The following is a 22,950-nucleotide window of genomic DNA, read 5'->3' as shown; positions in this document are numbered from 1 at the left end:
CCCCGCTTCCCCGTCCCGTCCCCCCAGACCCCGGGCCCGCACCCCGCTTCCCCGTCCGGTCCCCCCAGACCCCGGGCCCGCTCCCCGGCTCACCGGCGATCCCGCTCGGCCCAGCCCAACTCCTTTTCTCAGAACCGGGGTTTTGTTCACAGACGAACGAATACGGATCGAAGCACATCGAATCCGAGGGTCCGGGCGGGGGCCCGGCCGGGGCGGCGCCGGAGGAGCCCCGGGGAAGCCCGGCCCCGCGGGGCGCCCCCTCCCGCGGCCTCGCCCAGGGCCTGTCCGGGGCCCCGGGCCGGGCACGCGGCGGGCGCCGTGGGGAGCGGGGCCGCCGTCCCGCCCGCTGACCCCCTCCCCCCCCCCAGGGCCGGCGGACGCTGCGGGATGGACTATTCGTACGACGAGGACCTGGACGAGCTGTGCCCCGTGTGCGGGGACAAGGTGTCGGGCTACCACTACGGGCTGCTCACATGCGAGAGCTGCAAGGTGAGCGGCCGGCGGGGCGCGCGGCGGGCGGGCCGGGCGCCGGCGGGGCGCGGGCCGGTGGGGCGGGGGACGGGCCGGGCTCCCGGGGCGCAGGGGCCACCACTGACCCCCTCTCCCCAGGGCTTCTTCAAGCGGACCGTGCAGAACAACAAGCACTACACGTGCACCGAGAGCCAGAGCTGCAAGATCGACAAGACGCAGCGCAAGCGCTGTCCCTTCTGCCGCTTCCAGAAGTGCCTGACGGTGGGGATGCGTCTGGAAGGTGCGCGCCCCACGGCCCGGCGGTCTCGGCCAGGACCCCAGGAGAGGAAAGGGGAGGAGAGGAGAGGCGAGAGGAGAGGAGGGAAGGTGGGGTGGGTGGGAGGAGGGGTGAGGGAGGAGGGGTGAGGGAGGGAGCCCCCCCCCCATTCTTCAGGTGTGTGGGGCCTGGGGGCCACTGGAGCCCGCCTCCTGGGAAGGGGTAAGATCGGACCGCTCTGGCCCAGAGGGGTGTATGCAGGACCAGCCAGAGTAGAGTTAAAAAGTGTGGGCATGGGAACCCCAGGCCCCCAAAGGCCCGAGCGAGCAGCACTGGCCTGCAATACCCACTCGGACACCCACCTCCAGCCTGAGTCCGTGCTCTCAGAGGCTGGAGCTCCAGTCCCAGGTCTGTCCCTTACAGACATTAGGCACACTCCTCTCTGAACCGCCCATTCCCGGTCTGCAAATGGGCTTCGTGGTGGTGCCCTCCTCACTGGATGGGGGTGAGGGAATGGTCTGCATAGCTCCTAGCTCCTAGTCAGTGCTCAGCGGGTTTGCTATTAATATTATTATCCTTCATTGTTGTTATCTGTCTGTCATGGCTGTACAGCCTACCCATCCATCCCAAGAATTCTCTCAGTTTACTCTCTCAGAGGGTGAGATCCCCTCCACCCCACCCCCATGTTTTTAGCCAGACCTGGAGAGAGAGGGGAGCCACTGCCCCCAGCAGTCCCAGCCCGTCCTTGTCTCCCCACCTCCACCCCCAGCTGTCAGCTCAGAGGGGAGGGAAGACTGCAAACCCCAGCTCTCAAGCCACATTCGGCTCCCCAGCTGCGGTTTGCCGCTCTGTTGACTAATGAGTTTGCCGACCACTGGATTAGACTAAATGTTACCGTGTTGGAAGCTGTGAGGATTAGGCAATTGCGGCATATTGTGTGCAAAGAGGTAGAGGGTGGTATAGGACCGCGCTTTGACCTAGAGGAAGGAGTCCTGTCCTGTCCTCAAACCCATGTCCCCGGATCCAGGTCCTGAGTGGCCAGGAGAGCTGGTTGCTGTGAGCGGCAGGAACCCCTGGCAGGGCCTGAGGTTTCAGGGTGGGGCTGCCCATCCCTGGCAGCATGGGCAGGCCCCCAAGCCTCCTCCCTTGCTGAGCATCGCCTCTCCCTCCGCCTCTGCCTCCTGCTCCCTCCCTCCTCCTCGAGCCCAGGGTGGGGTCCCGGTCCCAGCAGGAGCCCAGCTGCACTGCAGCTTCAGAGATGCGACCTTTCGGTCTGGCTAGTGACAGTCTTGGCCAGGCAGAGGCAGAGGCAGAGGCAGACATTGTTGGCAATGGAGGTCCCTTCCCTAGCACATTTGAAAGCCAACGTGAGCCATTTTGCAACAAGGGTTTGCCAGGGTTAACTCTGGGTTAACTCGTCAGTGAGTAGCTGGATACTGGCCTCAGCCGCAAGCAAAGTCATCCAGTGCCTACTTCCTTACACCGACTCCCTTTTCGGTGCCTGTGCCGGGGACCTGGCCCCCAGAAGTGCTCAGCCCCGGGCCCCATGGCCGGAGGCCACTCAGCAGGATGAGAGTGGGCAAGGGGCGGGGCATCTGGGGCTAGGACAGTGGATTCTGCCTGGGGGAATCCAGGAATGCTTCCTGGAGGTGGTGCCCTGAGGGCTGGGTGTTCACCAGGCGGGAGAGAAGGAAAGGATTTGAGGCAAAAAGGATTTGAGGACTATCAAAGGGAGGGCGGAGGAAGTGCCCGGCGGAGGAGCGGAGAGATGAATCGGGTGGAGTGGAAAGAACACGGGGTCACGTGAGGGACCACCTAGAGATGGGAGCTGGGCTCTGAGGGCTGCCCTGAGGAGACTGACTTCCCCTGCAGGCAGAGGGCGGAGCTGGGAGGGACCCGGCCGGGTCTGTCTGGGGAAGATCCGTGAGTGGGGTGGGGTGGAGGGCGGCCTGTACAGGGTGAGCCTGACCCTCGCCTCTGCCCGCAGCTGTCCGCGCTGACCGCATGCGGGGCGGCCGGAACAAGTTTGGGCCCATGTACAAGCGGGACCGGGCCCTGAAGCAGCAGAAGAAGGCACAGATTCGAGCCAATGGCTTCAAGATGGAGACGGGGCCCCCAGCGGGGGTGCCCCCGCCCCCCCAGCCCGCCCCGGACTACTTGCTACCCCCTGGCCTGCATGCGCCGGAGCCCAAGGGCCTGGCCCCTGGGCCACCTGCCGGGCCGCTGGGCGACTTTGGGGCCCAGGCGCTGCCCATGGCCGTGCCCGGGGCCCACGGGCCCTTGGCCGGCTACCTGTATCCTACCTTCCCTGGCCGTGCCATCAAGTCCGAGTACCCGGAGCCCTACGCCAGCCCACCACAGCCCGGGCCACCCTACGGCTACCCGGAGCCCTTCTCCGGGGGGCCTGGCGTGCCCGAGCTCATCCTGCAGCTGCTGCAGCTGGAGCCGGACGAGGACCAGGTGCGGGCGCGCATCCTGGGCTGCCTGCAGGAGCCCGCCAAGGCCCGCGCCGACCAGCCCGCGCCCTTCGGCCTGCTGTGCCGGATGGCCGACCAGACCTTCATCTCCATCGTGGACTGGGCTCGCAGGTGCATGGTCTTCAAGGAGCTGGAGGTGAGTCCCTCATCCCACCCGTCCGGCAGCTGGATCGGGGGTGTCCTCCCGGCTGCCCAAGCCTCCGTCTCCGTCCCTCCTCGGATGGGGCCGTCCTGCCCCCCGGCTAAGGCGCTGTCCGGCAGCAGGAGGCAGGAGGGTGTTTCTGATCCTGTGCAACCTTCCTTGCCGCCCCACTCATCTCCTCCCTCCCTCACCTCTATTTTCTGAGTCTCTGTCTTTCACAGCCTTTGCTACTTTTACTTCTGCCTCCTTCTCCTTCTTTCCTTCTCCCTTTCTCTCTCCCTCTCCTTGGCGTGCTCTCTCTCTCCGCTTCTCTGTGTGTCTCCAGCCCTTTGTGTCTTCAGCTTTCCCTCTCCTCGTCGGGGTCTCCACAGACACCGATCTCTCTTCCTCGGAGACCCCAGGTGCCCAGAGGACTAGCTGAGTCCAGGGAGACTGTCTCGGGCTGCCCCCCACCGCCCCCCGTCAGGAGAGGGTCCAGCCCACCCTGTCTTACCCTTTGGAGAAGCCACCGTCCCTGCCGGCCTCACATGTCAGAGGCGGGGGTCTTGGCGTCGGAGTTGGGAATGCTCATGGGCCCGATTCCCAGCGAAGGTGAAGGAGTTGATGGTCCCTGCCTCTCTCGTGCACAATGGTGGTGCCATGTATGTGTATCTGCGTGTTTGTGTGTGTGGGGGGGAGGGGAGCGAGGGAGAGGGCAGGTGGAGATGGCAGGGCCTGCCACTGATCCTCTAGAGCCGTGGTCAGCAAACTGCACAGCTCGAGAGCCACATGTGGCTCTTTGGCCCCGTGAGTGTGGCTCTTCCACAAAACACCATGGCCTGGGCGAGTCTATGTTGAAGGAGTGGCGTTAGGAGAAGTTTAAGTTTAAAAAACTTGGCTCTCAGAAGAAAGGTCAGTCGTCGTACTGTTGGTATTTGGCTCTGTGGACCACTGGGCTAGAGGGGGCCGGCGTCCTCCACTGCCCCCGGCCCCCGGGCTGCGGTACCTGCAGCTGAAGCAGCGGAGGGACTGACGCCGGGCGAGGAAGAACCTCCCAGGCGGCTTGCCTGGTGGTTTAAAGGGCCCACGGCCTGGCAGCACCCCGATTCCCTGTGATCGGAATGTGCTGCCAACCTCAGAGGCACCCGAATCCAGCCAAGGCCTGACCACCCTGGGCTGGGCTCGGGCCTCCGGGTGCTTGCTCAGCCCGGGGGCTGGGTGCAAACAGCTGGACCTGTCGCCCTCCCCGCTGGGGCCACTGCAGCCTTGAGCAGCGTTCAGTGCTGACGCCACTCGGGCCTGGGCTTCCTCCAGGGGCAGGTGGCCGGATGGGCCGTGGGTGCTGCCTGCCAGGCTGGGCATGGCGGGGCGGGGGCGGGGGGGACGGACTAGGTGAGGATGGGCATGGAGGCATCTTGGCGCGGGGGCCTGGGTTCCTCTGGGAGTCGAGAACGGGCGGTGATTCCATCGGTGTGGAGGGCCCAGCTCGGCTGAGGCCTGGGGCCGTGCTGTGAGCCATGGGGTGGGTAGGACGCGCTGCGGACGGGACCAGAGGCAGGGCCTTGAACAACCTGGGCTCCAGATGCCCTTTTGGGGCTCTCCTCCTCCATCCTGTCTCTCCGCTTGGATGCCCCTGCTCCTCGTGGCTGGAGGCCCCGGTGGGATGAGGATCCCAGGCCAGACCTCCCAGGAGCCCCCGGTGCAGCGGGAGGAGGAGGGAGCGTTCCAGGACCCTGGGTCCAGGGGCAGGGCACTTCCTCTGGCCGCCGTCCTAGTCTCTCGGGGGTTTTCACGCAGGATGGGAAGGGCTTTTGTCCCAGCGTTGCTGAGTGTTTTTTCCTGCTTCTGGCTTCTCTGTGGTCCAAACCTTCCTGCTTCCCCTTCCCAGAGGCTCTGAATTGAGCCCAGGAATCTGCACTGTGGCCCCTGCCCTCTGTAAGGGAGCCTTGCGAATACGGACCAGCCCAGCCCTCGGAGGGCCCCTCAGCGGCTGCAGAGAACGCGCTCCCCACAGGACCACCTCCCACAGGTGGGGAGGCAGCGACGTGGGCGGGGCTGAGTGACCCGTCCTCCCTCTTGACCGACCACTCATCCCCCTGGCTCCAGGCAGGATACAGCTCAGCAGCAGCGAAGGGGTCCCTGGCTCTGAGTCAGGCACTGGGGAATTGGCCCCAGGAGGCTGTCAAACTGGAGGAGACAGACGTTCACGCAGATGATGCCCACACAGGCGCCCAGGGCCCTGAGAGCAATGGGAAGGGGCCGAGGGCACCCAGCGGGAGAGTGGACGGCCCTCAGGAAGTTCAGGAAGGCTTACTGATCTGTGCTTCTTTGGTCTTAGCGAAGCTAGGGCCCAGCGGTCCGAGGGGGGAAGGCACCCTGTGTCAGGGAGCTCCGGGTGGCCCCTGAGGCGGGGCTGGGAGGTTGGCAGGGCCAGAAGCAGAGCTTGGACCAGTGGGTGATGGGCCAGGCCAGCTGGAACCCCACGCCCTCTTCCCCGAGGCCGCTCGGCTCCCTGTGACGCTAAGGACGTCCCCACGTTGAGTAGAAGGCCTGGGTCTTGGCTGAGCTGTCGGGGTGCTGGGGGCTCCGATGTTGGGGCTCCCCTCCTCCATCCTGTCTCTCCGCTTGGATGTCCCTCAGCCTCCGTTTTCCCATCTCACACTTCATGGCCTGTTAGGCCTGACAGGGGCGCTGGAATTAATACCAACAACCAGAGTCAGAGAGGCCTGTGTTCCCGTCCCTGCTCTGCCGCTCTCCAGGCATGTGGCTCTGGGCTTCACTCCTCCAGGCCTCCACTTCCTCATCTGTGAAATGGGGAGAGCTGAAATGGATCCCACCTCGTGGGGCTGTTGTAAGGATTCAGTGAGTGAGGCAGGTAGACATTTAGCACAGAGAGCAGCATTCTCCTCCTGCAGCTTCTTTGCTGCTCTGTGCTTTCCTGTGTGTGTGCAGGCAGTGTGCGAGCAGGTGGTGTGCGAGCAGGCGGTGTGGGTGCAGGCGGTGTGTGAGCAGGCGGTGTGCGAGCTGGCGGTGTGCGCGCAGGTGGTGTGCGAGCAGGCGGTGTGTGAGCAGGCGGTGGGCGAGCAGGCCGTGTGCGAGCAAGCATTGTGTGTGCAGGCGGTGGGTTTGCAGGCGGTGTGTGTGCAGGCGGTGGGCGTGCAGGCGGTGGGCGAGCAGGCAGTGGGCGAGCAGGCGGTGGGCGAGCAGGCGGTGGGCGTGCAGGCGGTGGGCGTGCAGGCGGTGGGCGTGCAGGCGGTGGGCGAGCAGGCGGTGGGTGAGCAGGCGGTGGGTGAGCAGGCGGAGTGTGTGCAGGCGGAGTGCGTGCAGGCGGTGGGTGAGCAGGCGGTGGGTGAGCAGGCGGTGGGTGAGCAGGCGGTGGGTGTGCAGGCGGTGTGCGAGCAGGTGGTACGTGTGCAAACGGCCTGGTGTAGGAAGCGTGGGGAGGGGCCCCCCTGGCCCCGGGTTTATAAAGAACTCCATACCCGTCAGGGAGTGGAAACCCACCCGTACCTACAGCTCAGTGTGGGGTGGTGCGCAGGCCCAGCCTGTCCGGACAGGTCCCAGGAAGGACAGGCTGGGAGGATGCAAGTCAGGCATCAGCGAGGGGCGGCAGGACCCATCTCGACATCCCTTCACCCCGACACGCAGCCCCGAGGCCCCTGCCTGGCAGGGAGCTCGCTGCTCAGATAGATGGTTCCCGCGCCCGGCAGTAACTGTCAGCCCGGACTGACAGACGGCGGCCCGCCGACCGCTCGGCCGGAGAGTTACAGAGCCCGCTGGCCTTCACCGCCAGACCGATCGGACCCCAGAGGGCCCGGAGCGGGGCCTGCTGGGAGGGAGGTCAGCGCTGCCCCATAAATACCCGTCCCCGAGGCAGCCTGCTAAGTGTCAAGGCTCCGGGGAGATTTGTGGCGGACAGCGGGAGGAGGGGTGGGTGGTGATGGACAGCGGGAGGGAGGGATGGGTGATGGCGGACAGCGGGAGGAGGGGTGGGTGGTGGCGGACAGCGGGAGGAGGGGTGGGTGGTGATGGACAGCGGGAGGGAGGGATGGGTGATGGCGGACAGCGGGAGGAGGGGTGGGTGGTGGCGGACAGCGGGAGGAGGGGTGGGTGGTGGCGGACAGCGGGAGGAGGGATGGGTGGTGGCGGACAGCGGGAGGAGGGGTGGGTGGTGGCGGACAGCGGGAGGGAGGGGTGGGTGGTGGCGGACAGCGGGAGGGAGGGATGGGTGGTGGCGGACAGCGGGAGGGGGGGGGGGTGGGGGCGGACAGCGGGAGGAGGGATGGGTGGTGGCGGACAGCGGGAGGAGGGATGGGTGGTGGCGGACAGCGGGAGGGAGGGGTGGGTGATGGCGGACAGCGGGAGGGAGGGATGGGTGGTGGCGGACAGCAGGAGGGATGGGTGGGTGGTGGCGGACAGCAGGAGGGAGGGATGGGTGGTGGCGGACAGAGGGGGGGAGGGATGGGTGGTGGCGGACAGCGGGAGGGAGGGGTGGGTGGTGGCGGACAGCGGGAGGGAGGGATGGGTGGTGGCGGACAGCGGGAGGGAAGGGTGGGTGGTGGCGGACAGCGGGAGGAGGGGTGGGTGGTGGCGGACAGCGGGAGGGAGGGATGGGTGGTGGCAGACAGAGGGGGGGAGGGATGGGTGGTGGCGGACAGCGGGAGGGAGGGATGGGTGGTGGCGGACAGCAGGAGGGATGGGTGGGTGGTGGCGGACAGCGGGAGGGAGGGATGGGTGGTGGCGGACAGCAGGAGGGATGGGTGGGTGGTGGCGGACAGCAGGAGGGAGGGATGGGTGGTGGCGGACAGCGGGAGGGAGGGATGGGTGGTGGCGGACAGCGGGAGGGAGGGATGGGTGGTGGCGGACAGCGGGAGGGAGGGGTGGGTGGTGGCGGACAGCAGGAGGGATGGGTGGGTGGTGGCGGACAGCAGGAGGGAGGGATGGGTGGTGGCGGACAGCGGGAGGGAGGGATGGGTGGTGGCGGACAGCGGGAGGGAGGGGTGGGTGGTGGCGGACAGCGGGAGGGAGGGATGGGTGGTGGCGGACAGCGGGAGGGATGGGTGGGTGGTGGCGGACAGCGGGAGGGATGGGTGGGTGGTGGCGGACAGCAGGAGGGAGGGATGGGTGGTGGCGGACAGCGGGAGGGAGGGATGGGTGGTGGCGGACAGCGGGAGGAGGGGTGGGTGGTGGCGGACAGCGGGAGGGAGGGGTGGGTGGTGGCGGACAGCGGAAAGAGGGATGGGTGGTGGCGGACAGCGGGAGGGAGAGATGGGTGGTGGCGGACAGCGGGAGGAGGGGTGGGTGGTGGCGGACAGCAGGAGGGAGGGATGGGTGGTGGCGGACAGCAGGAGGGAGGGGTGGGTGGTGGCGGACAGCGGGAGGGAGGGGTGGGTGGTGGCGGACAGCGGAAAGAGGGATGGGTGGTGGCGGACAGCGGGAGGAAGGGTGGGTGGTGGCGGACAGCGGGAGGAGGGATGGGTGATGGCGGACAGCAGGAGGGAGAGGTGGGTGGTAGCAGACAGCAGGAGGGAGGGATGGGTGGTGGCGGACAGCGGGAGGAGGGGTGGGTGGTGGCGGACAGCAGGAGGGATGGGTGGTGGTGGGCTGGGTGACGGGCCGGGCTGGCGAGGGACCCCGGGGCCTGGGCGGCGGGGAGGGCTGGGAGAAACTTGTAGAAGGTGAAACCAACCCTCTTTGGTTAAGTGAGCCTCTCAGCCACCTGCTTTCCCATGGAGCGGCCTGCGGCTGCGGCTTCTGGTGTTTTTATTTTAATGGAAAGAGGAGGGTGTGTGTGTGTGTGTGTGTGTGTCCGTCTGCGGGCGGAGTTTGGTGTCTTTATGTGTCCATCTGTCCTCTGAGGGGACGCAGGAGGGAGAAGTCTGGCAGGAAAGCTCGCTCGGCCTCTGAGCTCTCCGACCGATGTCACTGGCTTCCTCTGACCCAAAGGGACAGGAAGTCAGCAGAGATGGGTGTGTGGCCCAGGGAGCTCAGCCACCATGCTGCCCGCCTGCGCCCCTGCGGCTCCTCTCGGCCCGCTGGGCAGGGCCACCCCACCCGGGCCGGAGGTCTGGGCACAGTCTGCTGCAGGGCTTGGCCAGCCGGGTCACCCTGACCCCTTCTGCTTTCCGCCCGAGGCTCCGGCCGCTTATCGCCTACTGCTCCCCCTTATCTCGGGCTCTTCCCTCTCCCCACCTCCTGCTCCTTCCATCCCAGCACAAGGGTGTCTGCTCCCGGGGCCCCATGGGTGGGGGGCAGAGCCCAGCCCTGCGCGTCCTCCCTCTCCTCTGCCTCCAACAGGGTCACCCGGGTTGGGCCAGTGTGACTCCTGGGCTGGCCCCAGCTACTGGGCCTCAGGCAGTTCCCAGGCTCGCCCAGCCCTACCCCCCGGAGATGAGCCCAGTCCGGGGCATCTGGGCAGAGCGTGCTCCCTGTGCTGCCCAAGCCTCTCTGTCCTCTGGAATGGGGGCCGAACGTTGCCAGGGCAGAGGTGGGGTCCTGGCTGAGCTGGGCCGGGCCTGGTCGTGGGCGCCCACCAAGCCTTGCCCCCTCCCTGGGACGGGTTGGGCAGGCTTGCTGCCAGCTCTGTGGGCCTGGCCACGTGGAGGACAGAGGAGGACAGAGGAGGCAAGACAAGGAGGCTTCATGCTTCACCCTCGCCCGGGTCTCCCTCTCCCCGGCCCCTGCCGCCCAGCGAGCTGTGGCTGAGCAGGGGACCCCGGCTGGGTTCCTGCTGACAATAATGGGGCTGTAGGAAGAGCGTGGTCCGGAGAAGAGAGAGACATGGAGATGGGGTGGGGAAGGGAGGCTGGGGGCTCAGAGCAGGACAGAGACTGAGCCCCTCCTGTCCGCAGCCGCGTGCGCTGGGGAGGGGGCAGCCGGGGAGGCCTGACTACATCCTGCTGCTCGCTTTGCTCTTGGCCCAGGACTGCCCCCAGGATGGGAGGGAGCAGAAGGAGGAGGGGCTTCTCTCCCACAGAAGAGAAAGCTCAGGCCAGGGGCTGCCCGGCCCCTCGGGCCTCGGGTTGGGGGGCGCCCCTGTGCTCTCTGCGGCTGTTTTGAGGAGCACATGCTTGTCCATCAACTGCTCATTGATGCCTCCTCGGGGGGCCCAGTCCTGCCTTCCCAGGCCCCACGGGTACTGGGGAGACAGGCATGAATAATGCCATCAGGTGTGGCAGGTGCCACATCCAGAGGATGGTGAGGGATGTGGAGGGTGGCTGGGAGCACACGTCTGGAGCCAGACAGAGCTGTGCGACCCTCTGTGGGCTCAGGGCCTCTCTCCATAGACAGGGACAACAGTTACCCCCCCCTCACAGGGCTGTGGAGCCGCGCTCCAGCGACTGCGAGCTCTCCTGGTCTGTGTTCGCTCTAGGGCGGCGTCCGGGAGGGCGCCCAGAGGGGCCGGCTGGGAGGGGGTGGCTGGCTGGTGAGCCGCAGAGGCTGAGAGGGAGCAGGGTCTGTGCTGGGTCTTCCCAGGGTGACCTGCAGCCCCAGGGCGGTTCTGAGCAGCCAGGAGGGCTCGGTGCTTGTCCCTGTGGGGAGTCGTGCCCTGGCCTGTGATTCCGGGAGGCTCCCTCACCCCCTCCACCTGGCAGATTCTTCGTTTGAAAAGCAGTGGTTTACATCGGGGCGTCGCATGGCTCTGAGCCCCACCCCGAGCTCTGAGTGTCCCCTCTTGCCATGGTGGATGCGTGACTCCCCAGAGCACGGGGACGCTTGCCCAGGGCAGTCCCCGCCCTTGCGTCTGTGCCGTTCAGATGTCAGACCTCTGCCTTCTACCCGACCCCTCCCGGGGCTGAGCCCGAGGGCCCTGCTGCAGGCCCAGGGAAACCCCTCTGTTTCCTCCTCGTGAGTGATTGGAGCTGCTAGAGATGCGACCACCGGACAGATGGGCTCAAGTTCAAATTAACGTTGCTCTCCCCTTGCCTTCGAATGAGTCCTTCACAAAGCACTTCCGTGGCTTACGCGCACCGGCATTTATTGAGTGCTGCGGGCCAGGCCACGTTCTCCTACTCTACCCATTTTACGGATGAGACCACTGAGGCCCAGAAAGGTTACAGAACTTGCTAGGGGGTCCTACAACTTGTAAGAGGCAGAGCGGGGGCCGGAAGCCGGACCCTCCTGTTCTTTCGCTAGAGCCTTGCCACACGTTGATGGCGTAGACAGATGGGCAGGCTGGGCACAGGGAAGTTAAGCGGCTCGCCCGGGTCCCACACCCAGCGGAGCCTCAGCACCGAGCGCCGGGAGGAGGAGGGGGCGAGAGGGCGGTCCCCGGCCGGGTCCCCCAGCGCTGCCTCCTTGCAGGTGGCCGACCAGATGACGCTGCTGCAGAACTGCTGGAGCGAGCTGCTGGTGTTCGACCACGTCTACCGCCAGATCCAGCACGGCAAGGAGGACAGCATCCTGCTGGTCATCGGGCAGGAGGTGACGGACCCTGCGCCCTGCCCCAGCCCCGGTGCACTCCCAGAGAGGCCACGGCAGGTCCCGGGTCTCTCCAGGGCTGGCCCTGGCACCCTGGGTATTGGCCCGTTTCCCCAAGTTCACGGATGCCCACCAGTCCAACCTCCCTCTGACCGGCCCTGGCCGTGGCCTTGCGAGGAGGCAGCCTCTGGGAGCCCTGCTCTGGGGGAAGCAGCTCAGGGGTGTGGGGAGGGTTGGGGAGACGCTAGGAGGAGGTGATGGTGGTACGCAGTGATGGTGGAACCAGGCAGTGAGAGGTATGGGGGAGATCCCCATCTCCACACAGGCAGAGGGGAGAGCGTGGGGGAAGGCTGAGAGGGGCACTGGGAACTCCTGAGCCACCAGGAACCACTGGTTTGCTGGACTGTGGGTTTGGGGGACCCTGCCGGTGGGGCACAAGGTTAAAAGATAAGGTTGGAGAGGTTGTTAAGGGCTAGATTGGGCAAGCCTTTGCAGGCCCTAAATCCTGAGTAAGGGAGGGAGGGAGGGAGGGAGGGAGTGAACGAGCAGAGGGGTCTGGACACCAAAAAGACATAGTCAGAATTTGGACCCCCCTAGAGCAGGGGATTAAGAGCACTAGGATGGGAGTCCAGGGCATAGACACTCCCGAGACAGAGCAGAGAGCAAGGGGACAGATTCTAGTGGGAAGGACACAGCCAGGTGTGAGGGGCACAGGAAGGGGCAAGATGGCGGTGAGGAAGTGAGGCAGAGCCCATGGCTCAGATGCTGGGCCCCTGGCGGCCACCATTCCAGCAGGAGGACGGCCAGCTGGGGGGTGGGAGGAGGAGGAAGACAGAGGGAAGAGGGCCTCACCTGGCGGAGCGCGGAGCACCTCGCAGGGGCACGGGGAAGGAGGAGCAGGCTTCCCAGATGCCCCGGTGCGGGTGGGGGCATGGGAGGCAGGCCCTGGTCCCCCTGGCCCCATCCTCAGTCCTCACCTGGGTGTCAGGCCAGGGGAAGGCTGGTCCCACGGGTGTGGCAGCTCCACAGCTGGGCTCACGGACCCCCGGCCTGCGCCGGAGGCCTCCCCCCCGCCCTCCCCGTCCCCGCTGAGAGCGCCCGCCCGCGCCCGCCCTGACCCCGGTCTGCCCGCCCAGGTGGAGCTGAGCACGGTGGCCGCGCAGGCGGGCTCCCTGCTGCACAGCCTGGTGCTGCGGGCGCAGGAGCTCGTCCTGCAGCTGCACGCGCTGCAGCTGGACCGCCAGGAGTTCGTCTGCCTCAAGTTCCTCATCCTCTTCAGCCTCGGTGAGTGGCCGGGGCCCGCCCTGAGGGAGGGGGCTGCGTCGGGGGGCTCCGTGGGGCAGAGACCTGCTCTTACCGTGGGGGCTGCTGTCTCTCTGGGCCTCAGTTTCTCTCTCTGCAAGACCAGCGGGCCAAGATGATGTCTAGGCCTGGCCCTGTGAGATGGGGACCGCTCCTGAGCCCTGGGGGGATTCCCAGCGGAAAGGGGAGAGCAGTGCCCCTACCACAACCCCCCCCCCCCCCCAGGAGACACCGTGCGGCTCCTGGGGCTTCTGTTCCCTGGCCTCCGCCTGGGGTGCCTGTTTGTCCCTGTTCTTGGGGGGAGAGCGCCCTCCAGATTCTTACTCTGAGCTCTTTGGGGCCCAAGCACCTTTGCCCATTCATTCATTCATTCATTCACTCTACAAACGTTTGCCGAGCAACTGCCCTGGGCAAGCACCAAGGATAGTGAACAAAAAGACCCAAATCCCTCTCCGCAAGGGGCTGACCTGACCTCTCAAGGAGAGAGGCGATGAGCAGAAAGAAGGTGACGGCTAAAATATTTAACTTCGTTTTTTGAGACTTAGGGTTTTTTTGTGTGTGTGTTTTTTTTATTTTTATTTTATTTTTTTTTAAAATATTTTTATTGATTTTTTACAGAGAGGAAGGGAGAGAGAGAGAAAGAGAGCTAGAAACGTCGATGAGAGAGAAACATCGACCAGCTGCCTCCTGCACACCCCCTCCTGGGGATGTGCCCGCAACCAAAGTACATGCCTTTGACCGGAATCGAACCCGGGACCCTTCAGTCCCCAAGCCGACGCTCTATCCATTGAGCCAAACCAGTCTCGGCTTTTTTTGTGTGTTTTTTAAAAATATATTTTATTAATTTTTTACAGAGAGAAAGAGAGAGGGATAGAGTTACAAATATCGATGAGAGAGAATCATAGATTAGCTGCCTCTTGCACACCCCCCACTGGGGATGTGCTTGCAACCAAGGTACATACCCTTGACTGGAATTGAACCCAAGACCTTTCAGTCCGCAGGCCGACACTCCCTCCACTGAGCCAAACCGGTTTTGGCTTGAGACTTAGTCTTTGTGGCAGATGGCATCATAGGCACAGCCTGGCAAAGGGTGTCTACCCAAGAGTGGGGCGTCGGAAAGAAGTGGGCTGGGAGGGGGCGACTGAGACGTGTTGACTGTACTCAGTCCATGGCCACGGGCCTGGGAGCCCGGGCTGGATCTTCTCACCCCACAGGCTGGTAGCCGGAGGGCGTGTCGGCGAGGGTGCAGGGTTTGGTAGGGGACGGCCACAGTGGAGCTGAGGTTTGAATCTTGAGCAGCCGGCGCGGAGCGGGACCCGAGGCCCTTGGAGGAGCTGCAGGGGCGCAGGCCAAGCTGGCTCCCACAGGGGTACCCCCCTTCCTCTGCCTCCAGGGGTACCCTCCTCCCAGCCTTGCTGAGAGCGGCGGCTCTGGGGACTGGCTCCGGCTGAAGGTGTGGACCGCTGTGGTTGGGGATGGGGAGACTCCAGGAGCTTGGTGTGTGTGTGTGTGTGTGTGTGTGTGTATGCATGCGTGCACTTGCGTGCGTCCCTTTGTGTTTGTGCCTTTGTTTTCACACAAGTGCAGACGGTGGATTTGTGCAGGCTCGTGTTTTTGTGCGCACAGTGTGGAGACTGAGTGTGATGGGGAGTGACGGGGGAGGGTGATGGGGGCTTTGGACTCATGGGTGCTGCCTGGGAGCCGGGGCACTCGGCATTGGAGTGCGGGCTCTGCGGCGGTCTGGGTGGTTTGTGAGGCCACCGGGAAGGTCCTGGGGAGGTTGGGTGGAGGGGTGCTGCCGTCCAGGGCTCCGTCTGTCCTTGGACACACCCTGCAGAAGGGGGGCCTGTCTTGGCTTTTCATGCCCTATGGCCCCGGCCCCTTCCACCAAGGCCCAGGCCGGGCGGGGGCTGCGGGTCCAGTGGAGCTGTAGTCTCCGGCAGGAGATCCGCCCAGAGGACAGCACAGCGGACCCAGCCCTCTCCCCGTCCTGGCGAGGCGCCACAGGCAGAGTCAGGAGTGCCCGGCCCCCTTCACGCCAACCCTCCTCCGGTTTTCCTGAGGAGGCAGCTGAGGCCTGAGAGCCAGGAGCCCACAGTGCTTGTGGGACCAGGCTGGAGGCGTGGGGTGGTGGAGGGGTGTGTGTGTGTGTGTGTGTGTGTGTGGTGTCCGTGTGCAGTGTGTGCACTCATGCCAGGCAGGATGGGGTGGTGATTAGCCATGGCGACCAGGTACGGACCATCTGGATTCTAAATCGGGACTCTCTCAGGCTGTGTGCCCTGGAGCAAATCACTCCCCTCTTTTGCCACATCTCTGTTGCCCCATCCTCATAACCCTTGATTTGCTCCGAGGACTGAGTGAGAGGATTCCCCCGGAACGTGTGTCAGGATTGCCTTCGTTATCACCATCGTTACCACGTTAATGAGCAAATGAACAGTGAATGGATGGCGTGAGTGAGTGAGCGAGTCGGTCTCCATCTTGACTGCACGCGGTGTGGCTGGCACTGGGCCGGGGCTGCGCCCTGAGGGAGGGCCGAGTGGAGAAATCTGGGGAGATGTGCCCAGAGTCTGGGCAGGGAGAGGGGGCTCCTCCATGGCCACCAGAGCTGGGTCCCCAGACCTCCAGCTGGCCCGTGGGCATCCCCCTTCCTGGGCTGGGCAGCCTGGACCCGGGTGATGCCTGTCCCCCCCCCCCCCCTCCCCCTCCCACCCACTCAGCGCTCCTTCTCGCCTGCCTCCGCAGAAGGGTGCCATTTGGTGTCTAAATAGCCGGCTCCGGCAGGCGAGGAGGCAGGTAAGGAGGTTTAATTAAAATTAGTGCCTCTCTCCTGGCAATCGCAGTGTTTATGAAGATGGCCCGGCAGGCTTTGTTCCGCGGAGGACTTAATCGAAGCTTAATGGATTGACCTAACATTCGATTTCCTGACTTCCATTGAGGCGGCGGCGGCAGCATTCCCTTAAGCGTTTGCAATTTACCCACTGCTCCGCGCCAACAAAAGGCAGCCTGAATAGCAGCCCACTCGAGGGGCCATTGTGCGCGGGGGCGCCTGCCTGAGTCACCGCTATTGGGACAACATTCTTTATGCCTCGCTGGAATGAAAGGATTATTCAAATATTCAATTAAACCGTGAAAAGGGGGCTTTTCTGAGAACCTGGGGGCCCCCGGCTCCGCCGAGCGAGCGAGCGGGCTGCTCTCCGAGGCGGCGTGTGTATGGGGGGTGGGGGGTGCCATCTCCTGGCCCCCTCCCGCCTCCACCACCAGGGCTGCCGGGAGCTACGCAGACTTTTCTCGAAGGTGTGTCCCTCCCTCCAAGCTGCGGCAGCTCCGCGCCAGGGCTGGGCACCCAGATGAGGTCCTATCCTTGGGGCCCTCGCGAGGCAGAGGTTGGTCGACCCCCCCCCCCCACTTTGCAGACCCTCGGGGAAACCGAGGCTCCGATGGGGGCAGGGACTTACTTGCCCGAGGTCACCCAGCTGGAGGTGGGGTGGGGATCTGAACCCCTGACCCATGAAGGGGCACCTCCAGGTGTGTGTGAGGGCTGCCCCTCAACTGGTGGGCGAAGGGCGTGCTGTACGCTGAAGGATGGTGCCTCCCTTACACCTTCACGCAGTGCTGTTGGGTGGGGGTGGGGGGTGCTGGGAGGCTGGGAGAAGGGTCTCCTCCAAGGTGAGGGCCACCAGGTTGAGTCTGGAGCCGAATGTGGCCTCCCTGGGGAGGCCCGGGAGCCGGGGGGGAGGTCTCGGATGGGACCCTGGGTTGGATGAAACGCAAAGTGACCATGTCCAGTCCTCCGGGAACCGAGGCCCAGCTGGAGCCCGTCCCTGCCCGCTCGCTCTGAGCGTTTGGAGCCAGGGAGATGGGGTCTGAATGCGGACTCTGTCCCAGACACACTCCACTGTCCCTGCACTGGGGGGCGCTCCTGAGCTGAGATCAAGGGGTCTGGTGGGTGCCCGGCAGGCAGAGAGCCTTGGACCCTCAGCGCTGCTGGGAGGGGCTGTCCCTGAGGCCTGCCTGTCCTGCACCGGCTGGTCCTCCGCCCTGCTGGCCCCGGTGCAGTGCCGCTGAGAACAGTAAATCCGGGAAAAGCCGGCTGGTCCTCCTGCCCCCTCCCCCGCCTGCCTCTACTGCAGCATCCTAGCCACTCCCCCACCCCCCACCCCCGCCCCCAGCTACTTCCTCTGGGCCCGTCTGCTGTGTGGCCTTGAGCTGGTCCCTACCCTCCCCTGGACCCCCAGCCCTACTGTGAATTGTCAGAGACAATGTCAGGAGAGCTGCCAGCCTGGGGGGGAGGTGGCTGTGAAGGTAGAGGGGACAGTGTTGAGATGGAAAAAGGCTGCAAGAGGGATGGAACTAGGTGGGGAGGTAGAGATGGGGGGGGGGGGGGGCTTCCCATGACCTTTGCCCAGAGCGAGCAGGGGCTGGAGTCCCTGTCTCTGTGGACGAGAGGGAACTCTGTCTACGTGGCACAGGTGCCTCATGGACGGAGGCCATCCGGGGGCCAGGGCGGAGGGTGACCCTGGCTTCCTCGCTGCAGGGAGGGAGGGGTGGCAGCGGGGGTGGATCGGGGCCAGGTCCTGCCATACGCCCTGGGCCCGGCTCGGGTTTCCCTAAATCCAACTTCGGACAACACCGGCCACGGCGGGCACACGGGGGCGGCCGGGGATCAGGGTTGCCAGGAGCCTCCCGCTCCCCTGGCGCAGCGGGTGTTAAGAGGGATTAGGAGGGCCATGGGCTGCTCCCACCGCCCGTCTGGCTCCGGCTCCCCCGCAGCCGTGGGGCTGGCTGGGGGTGAGGGGGCACAGGGGATGGGGACCGGCAGACGGCCATCTTCTGAGCCTCTGGGTGCCACACCCCGGGCGAGTCCCTGCTGGGATTTGGGGGGAGGAGCCAGTCCTGTGGCTTCCCGCTGACCCTCCCTCAGCCTCCAGGCGGGGCACAGCGGGAGGACCCCCCCCCCCCAGCAGGGATGAGGACTCAGCGCAGGAGGCTGACCCTCGCCCGCACTCCGGGGCCAGGGGCCTGCGCAGGCCTTGCACCTGCCAGGCGGGCGCGGCGCCTTTCAGAGGAAGAAGGCCGTTCGGGCCCGGAGGGGCATTGCTCCTAAAGGATGGGGCTGGGATTTGAGACATTTTTTGTTGTTGTCTTTGCACTGGACCTTGGGTGTGGGGGTGCACTGACCGCCCTCCTCTGTCCGCGGCACGAAGGACCGCTGGCCCTGCTCCCTGCCACGGGCATGCATCTTCCTTCGCGTGTAGCCTCTTGTTTGTCCCTGTTCTTACGTAACCTGCCGGCTTTGTGCGCAGCACTGCTAATTTATGTAGAGAGCTCTGCCTTATAGACCTCATTCCGGATCTACCTGGTCTGTGTTTTTCCACTCAGCCTCCTGCTTGTAAAGACTCACCCATTTTCTCTGTGTTCTCTGCTCCCTCACTGCTACCTCCTGGCCGCCTCCCCGTCGCCATGAATACCGCTGTCGTGGGCACCCGTGGCCCGGGGGCCCGGGGAGGGCCTCCTGGTGGGACTGGAGCCTCTTGGAGGCCAGCAGGTAGACCCAAGAGCCCGTCCCCCTCAGGAATGGGCCCCCGGTGCACACGCCTCGCAGCTCTGAGGTGGGACCCTCCCGCGCACACGGTCCTCCCCGGTGATGGGGACAGTGGTGACCAGGGCCGGGAGGGGTTGCCGTGGCGACCACCCTGGGGACGATGGGGACAGGACGGTTTTGACCTCGGGGATGGGAACGGCGATGACCAGGGCTGTGGGGAGAGTTGGGAGGGTCACAGCTGGCCCAGCGGCCATGCTGGGCCTTCTTGCAGCTCAGACGCTGTTTCCTGAACACCTTCCACCCATCAGCCCCCTGAGTCCTCCCACCCGCCTTGTGAAACAGGTGTCACTGTCACCGCCCCCTTCACTGGCACAGAGGTGGCATAAAAAGGCCAGGGAGACACCGGCGAGGTGGGTGGTGGTCTCGGTGAGGACGGAGGTGTGACCGCCGTGATGAGGGCGGCGGCAGTCCTGGCGGCGACAGGCGTGCGCGTGGTCGGGCGGTGGGGGATGTGTTTGTAACAGCCACAGGGATGTGGGTGCGGGGACTGCGGGCGGCGGTGGTGCTCACAGTGGTGGCGATGAGGGTGACGGTGGGGATGGGGATGAGCAAGGCTCGGCCGATGGTGGCAGCAGTGGCCGCGTTTAGGGATGTCACTGTGGGCGATGGATGATGGGGGCAGAGGTCACCAGCCGCGGTGGTGACGGCGGGGACGGGGGTGGGTGGTGACGGGGAAGCTGCCTGCCTTGTTGACGGTGACGGCGGCAGAGCCTAGGACTTGGGGGCTCAGAGGGCTGCCGGGCGGTGACGTGATGAAGGCAGGGTGCTGACGGGGCTCCTCCCTCCGCAGAAGGGAAGTTCCTGAACAACCACAGCCTGGTGAAGGACGCTCAGGAGAAGGCCAACGCCGCCCTGCTCGACTACACCCTGTGCCACTACCCGCACTGCGGGGACAAGTTCCAGCAGCTGCTGCTGTGCCTGGTGGAGGTGCGGGCGCTGAGCATGCAAGCCAAGGAGTACCTGTACCACAAGCACCTGGGCAACGAGATGCCCCGCAACAACCTGCTCATCGAGATGCTGCAAGCCAAGCAGACTTGAGCCTGGGCCGGGCGGGGCCGGGACCTGGACCGGGGCTGCGGGAGGGCTCACGGCCACGGCCACCCCCTCAGCCCTCCGGATGGTTTATTTGATGATGCTGAACCCAGGAGTCCCACCCTGCAGGCCGATGCCCCTGAGCTCTCTGAAGCCCTGTGTTTGGGAAATGAGGGGGGGTGGCCCCCGTGGCCCCGCTAGCCGCTGGCACTTGCCCGACGCTCAAGTGCCCCCAGGTGGCGGCTGCTAGCCACCCTCTTCCCCTCCTCCCGCTCCCCGCTCCCAGCTGTCTGTCCTGGAGTTTGGGAATGCCCGGTGGGCCTGGATGTCCCTTGGGTCAGAGGTCATCCCTTGCCCTGTCCCGGAAACAGAAGCAGAAAGAGGTTGAGTGACATCACCTGGGGGAGAGGGGCGGGCGGGTCTCCAGAACCCTTCCCAGGGACCAGGAGGGAGGCCCTAGTTTTGTAAACTGGGGATAACAGTTTGCAAATGGAACAGGGACCAGAGGACGCGGGGAGATGGTGAGGACAGAAAGACCTCCCGTTTAGTCCTCTGCCCCCTTCGACTCCCGCTGGGGAGGGCGTTATCTGGAAAGAATTTTGCTACAATCATCGCTCTATCCCTCTCTCACCGGAGAAGTTTGGCACCATCAGCCTTCTAGCCCCTCCCCCCGCTGGCCGGCCCAGGCCGCTATTTATCTGCAAGTCTGCGAGGCAGTAGGCAAGAGGTTTTTGGCTTTGTTTTCGAATCGAGATTCTCCTTGGAAGGTGTGTATGGCGAGGGGGGCAGGATTGAGGATGGAGGCTGGGGTTCGGGGCTAGCACCAAGGATAGCCCATGGGTCTTTCCCCAAACACCCTGGTCCTAAGGACCCGGCCGGTGGTGCTGGGACCCCACCCCAGTCCAGAGAAGAGCTGTGCCTCATGACCATCAGGATGCCCTGTGGGGCCCAGAGGCTCTGGGTGGGAATGCAGGTGACCTTGGGGAGGGTGCACGGGTCTCCAGATCAGGGACATGGTGGAGAAGCCCCTTCCTCATTGGCCCTGACCCGTTAGGTCCCTCGCTGCAAACCTTCGAAGCTGGACTCAGCTCCCTGGCCGCCTGCGCTTTGTCCTGAGAGATGCTGTCCAGGGCCGGGCACCGGGGAGAGGTCTCAGCTGTCCTCTGTTCTGGGCTGGGCACCCACCCGTCGTCCCGCTTTCACGTCGCCATTGCAGCTTGCGCTGAGCATGCCCGGTCGGAGTGACTGGGCTTCCCTGCCCCCTGCCTCCCGCCGCTCGGTCTCAGTCCCCGCCCCTGCCCACTGAAGCGTGTGCCCCTGCCAAGGCCGGAGACACACAGCCCCCAACGAGAAGTGCCCTTACGAGTCCCCAGCCCCCGTAGTCCTGGAATAAATTTTGCAATTAGTTTCCAGCTACCTTTGGCCATTTGCATTGTGGGGCGTGGGTGATGCTCTGGCTGCGATGGAGGTGACACTCGGCTAACCTCTGGTTCAAAGCGCCGGGCAGGCGGGATGGGGTGTGGGGGAGTTCCAGGCACTGTCGGGGGCCTTTGGGCCCCTTCTCATCCCTGGGACTCTGCCATGTCCGGGGCCCAGCCTGAATTCCATCCTGGCCGGGCAGCTCAGCCGCCCTCTTGGGCAGAAGGAAGCAACCATTCAGTGAGCACCTGCTATCCCTACGTGGCCCAGTGAGGAGTTACACGCTGGGCGGGTGCTGCTCAGTCAGTGACCTGCAGGGACAGTCAGACCTGGGTCCCCTCGACTGGAGGGCACTGGCCGTGTCCCCTCTGTCCACCTAGTGGCCAGCCGCAGGCCCGAGCCTGGTTCTCTCGTGATTCCCTTGCCCCTACCTCCCCAGCCACTTGGTGGCAGCAGTGAGCACTGCCGACCTCCGAGGCTTCCGCAGCTCCAGGGGCCTCCCTGGGGCTTTGCCAGCTTCGTCAGTCAGTACCGTTGTGGGTACAGAGGGGTGAAGTGGCCTGCCCAAGGTCACACACTGAGAAGGGGCAGAGCCATCATGCAAACCTTGACCAACCTGGTTTATCCCCAGGAACACTCCTGGTCCTGCCCTCTAAGGCAAGGTGGCCCGAGGCACGGAGCTTGGCAGTGGCTTTTATGAAAGACGAAGCATCCCTCTCCCCAGGGCACCTCCTGAACTGGAGCCGATGCCCTGGCCCCTGCCCGGGTGGCGGAACGTCCACCCTCGAAGGAGACTTACTCACATCATAACCCAACGCGCCACATCGCGTGACCGGGCCAGATACGGTGAGAAGTGACAGGAAGTCTCCACTGAAGGGGTGTCCTCCAAGCTGGGCTTTGAAGGAGCCCCAGGAGTTTGCCGGTTGGACGGCTGTGGTGGGCAGTGCAGGCAGAGGAAGCCGTGTGAGCCAAGGGGTGGAGGGTGTCAGCCAGTGTGTGTGGGGTCCCCAGAGAAGTTATTGTGGTTGGAGAGTAAAGAGACTGTGGGGGGGAGGGTGTGGAGGGGAGATCGGAAAGGACTTCTTGGTCCCTGCCCCTGGGCCCCTCCCCCCAGCAGTCCGTATTAATTGGGGTGTGGGAGACATGAGCCCTCTGGCAGGGAAGGGGTCAGAGGGCATTGCAAATGCCGGCAGTAGGACCCCCGAGTGCCTCGCCCAGTTCAGCGCAGCCTGATGCCCCCTGTTCTGCTTCCAGAGGTTCAACAGCCCCCCACCCCAGAGAGAAACACCTAGATGTCTGTCCTTGTATGGTGGGTCCCCCCCGCCCCCCATTTTGTCCCAGAAGAAACCGAGGCAGGGCCCAGGGTAGAAGCAACTTCTAAGGCTGCAGAGGGGTGGCTGCAGCTTATGCCTTCCTGGGTCTCGGGCTCCCCCCAGGGAGGCCGCCCTGACGCTCCTCACTGGAGCCCCTCTCTGTGCCCATCTTCAGGCCCCAGTGCCCCTCTCTGTGCCCGTCCTCAGGCCCCGGTGCCCCTCTCTGTGCCCATCCTCAGGCCCCGGTTCCCCTCTCCGTGCCCGTCCCCAGGCCCCGGAGCCCCTCTCTCTGCCCGTCCTCAGGCCCCGGTGCCTCTCTGTGCCCGTCCTCAGGCCCCGGTTCCCCTCTCTGTGCCCGTCCTCAGGCCCCGGAGCCCCTCTCCGTGCCCGTCCTCAGGCCCCGGTGCCTCTCTGTGCCCGTCCTCAGGCCCCGGTGCCCCTCTCTGTGCCCGTCCTCAGGCCCCGGTGCCCCTCTCTGTGCCCGTCCTCAGGCCCCAGAGCCCCTCTCTGTGCCCGTCCTCAGGCCCCAGAGCCCC

At 65.1% G+C, this 22,950-nt stretch overlaps 1 protein-coding gene across 1 annotated transcript; it reads left to right on the top strand.

Annotated features, from left to right (window-relative positions):
- Positions 1 to 368: 368 nt before the first annotated feature.
- NR5A1 (nuclear receptor subfamily 5 group A member 1) lies at positions 369 to 19,987 on the top strand. Its single transcript, XM_045572066.1, has 6 exons — positions 369 to 489; positions 610 to 751; positions 2,715 to 3,340; positions 11,630 to 11,749; positions 12,883 to 13,030; positions 19,441 to 19,987. Exons 1-6 carry the CDS (start codon positions 388 to 390, stop codon positions 19,686 to 19,688), a joined length of 1,386 nt encoding a protein of 461 aa, XP_045428022.1. The 5' UTR covers positions 369 to 387; the 3' UTR covers positions 19,689 to 19,987.
- Positions 19,988 to 22,950: the final 2,963 nt, after the last annotated feature.

Source organism: Pipistrellus kuhlii, unplaced genomic scaffold (assembly GCF_014108245.1).
Source record: "Pipistrellus kuhlii isolate mPipKuh1 unplaced genomic scaffold, mPipKuh1.p scaffold_m20_p_43, whole genome shotgun sequence".
Lineage (NCBI taxonomy): Eukaryota > Metazoa > Chordata > Mammalia > Chiroptera > Vespertilionidae > Pipistrellus > Pipistrellus kuhlii.
The sequence above is the reverse complement of the archived record's forward strand: the minus strand, read 5'-3'. Positions and strand labels throughout refer to the sequence as shown.

Excerpts from the sequence above, each read along its gene's own strand:
- NR5A1 (XM_045572066.1), top strand. The coding sequence starts at position 388 with ATGGACTATTCGTACGACGAGGACCTGGACGAGCTGTGCCCCGTGTGC. Across the intron at positions 490-609 it reads TCACATGCGAGAGCTGCAAG|GGCTTCTTCAAGCGGACCGT; the intron begins GTGAGCGGCCGG and ends CCCTCTCCCCAG. Across the intron at positions 13,031-19,440 it reads CCTCATCCTCTTCAGCCTCG|AAGGGAAGTTCCTGAACAAC; the intron begins GTGAGTGGCCGG and ends CTCCCTCCGCAG.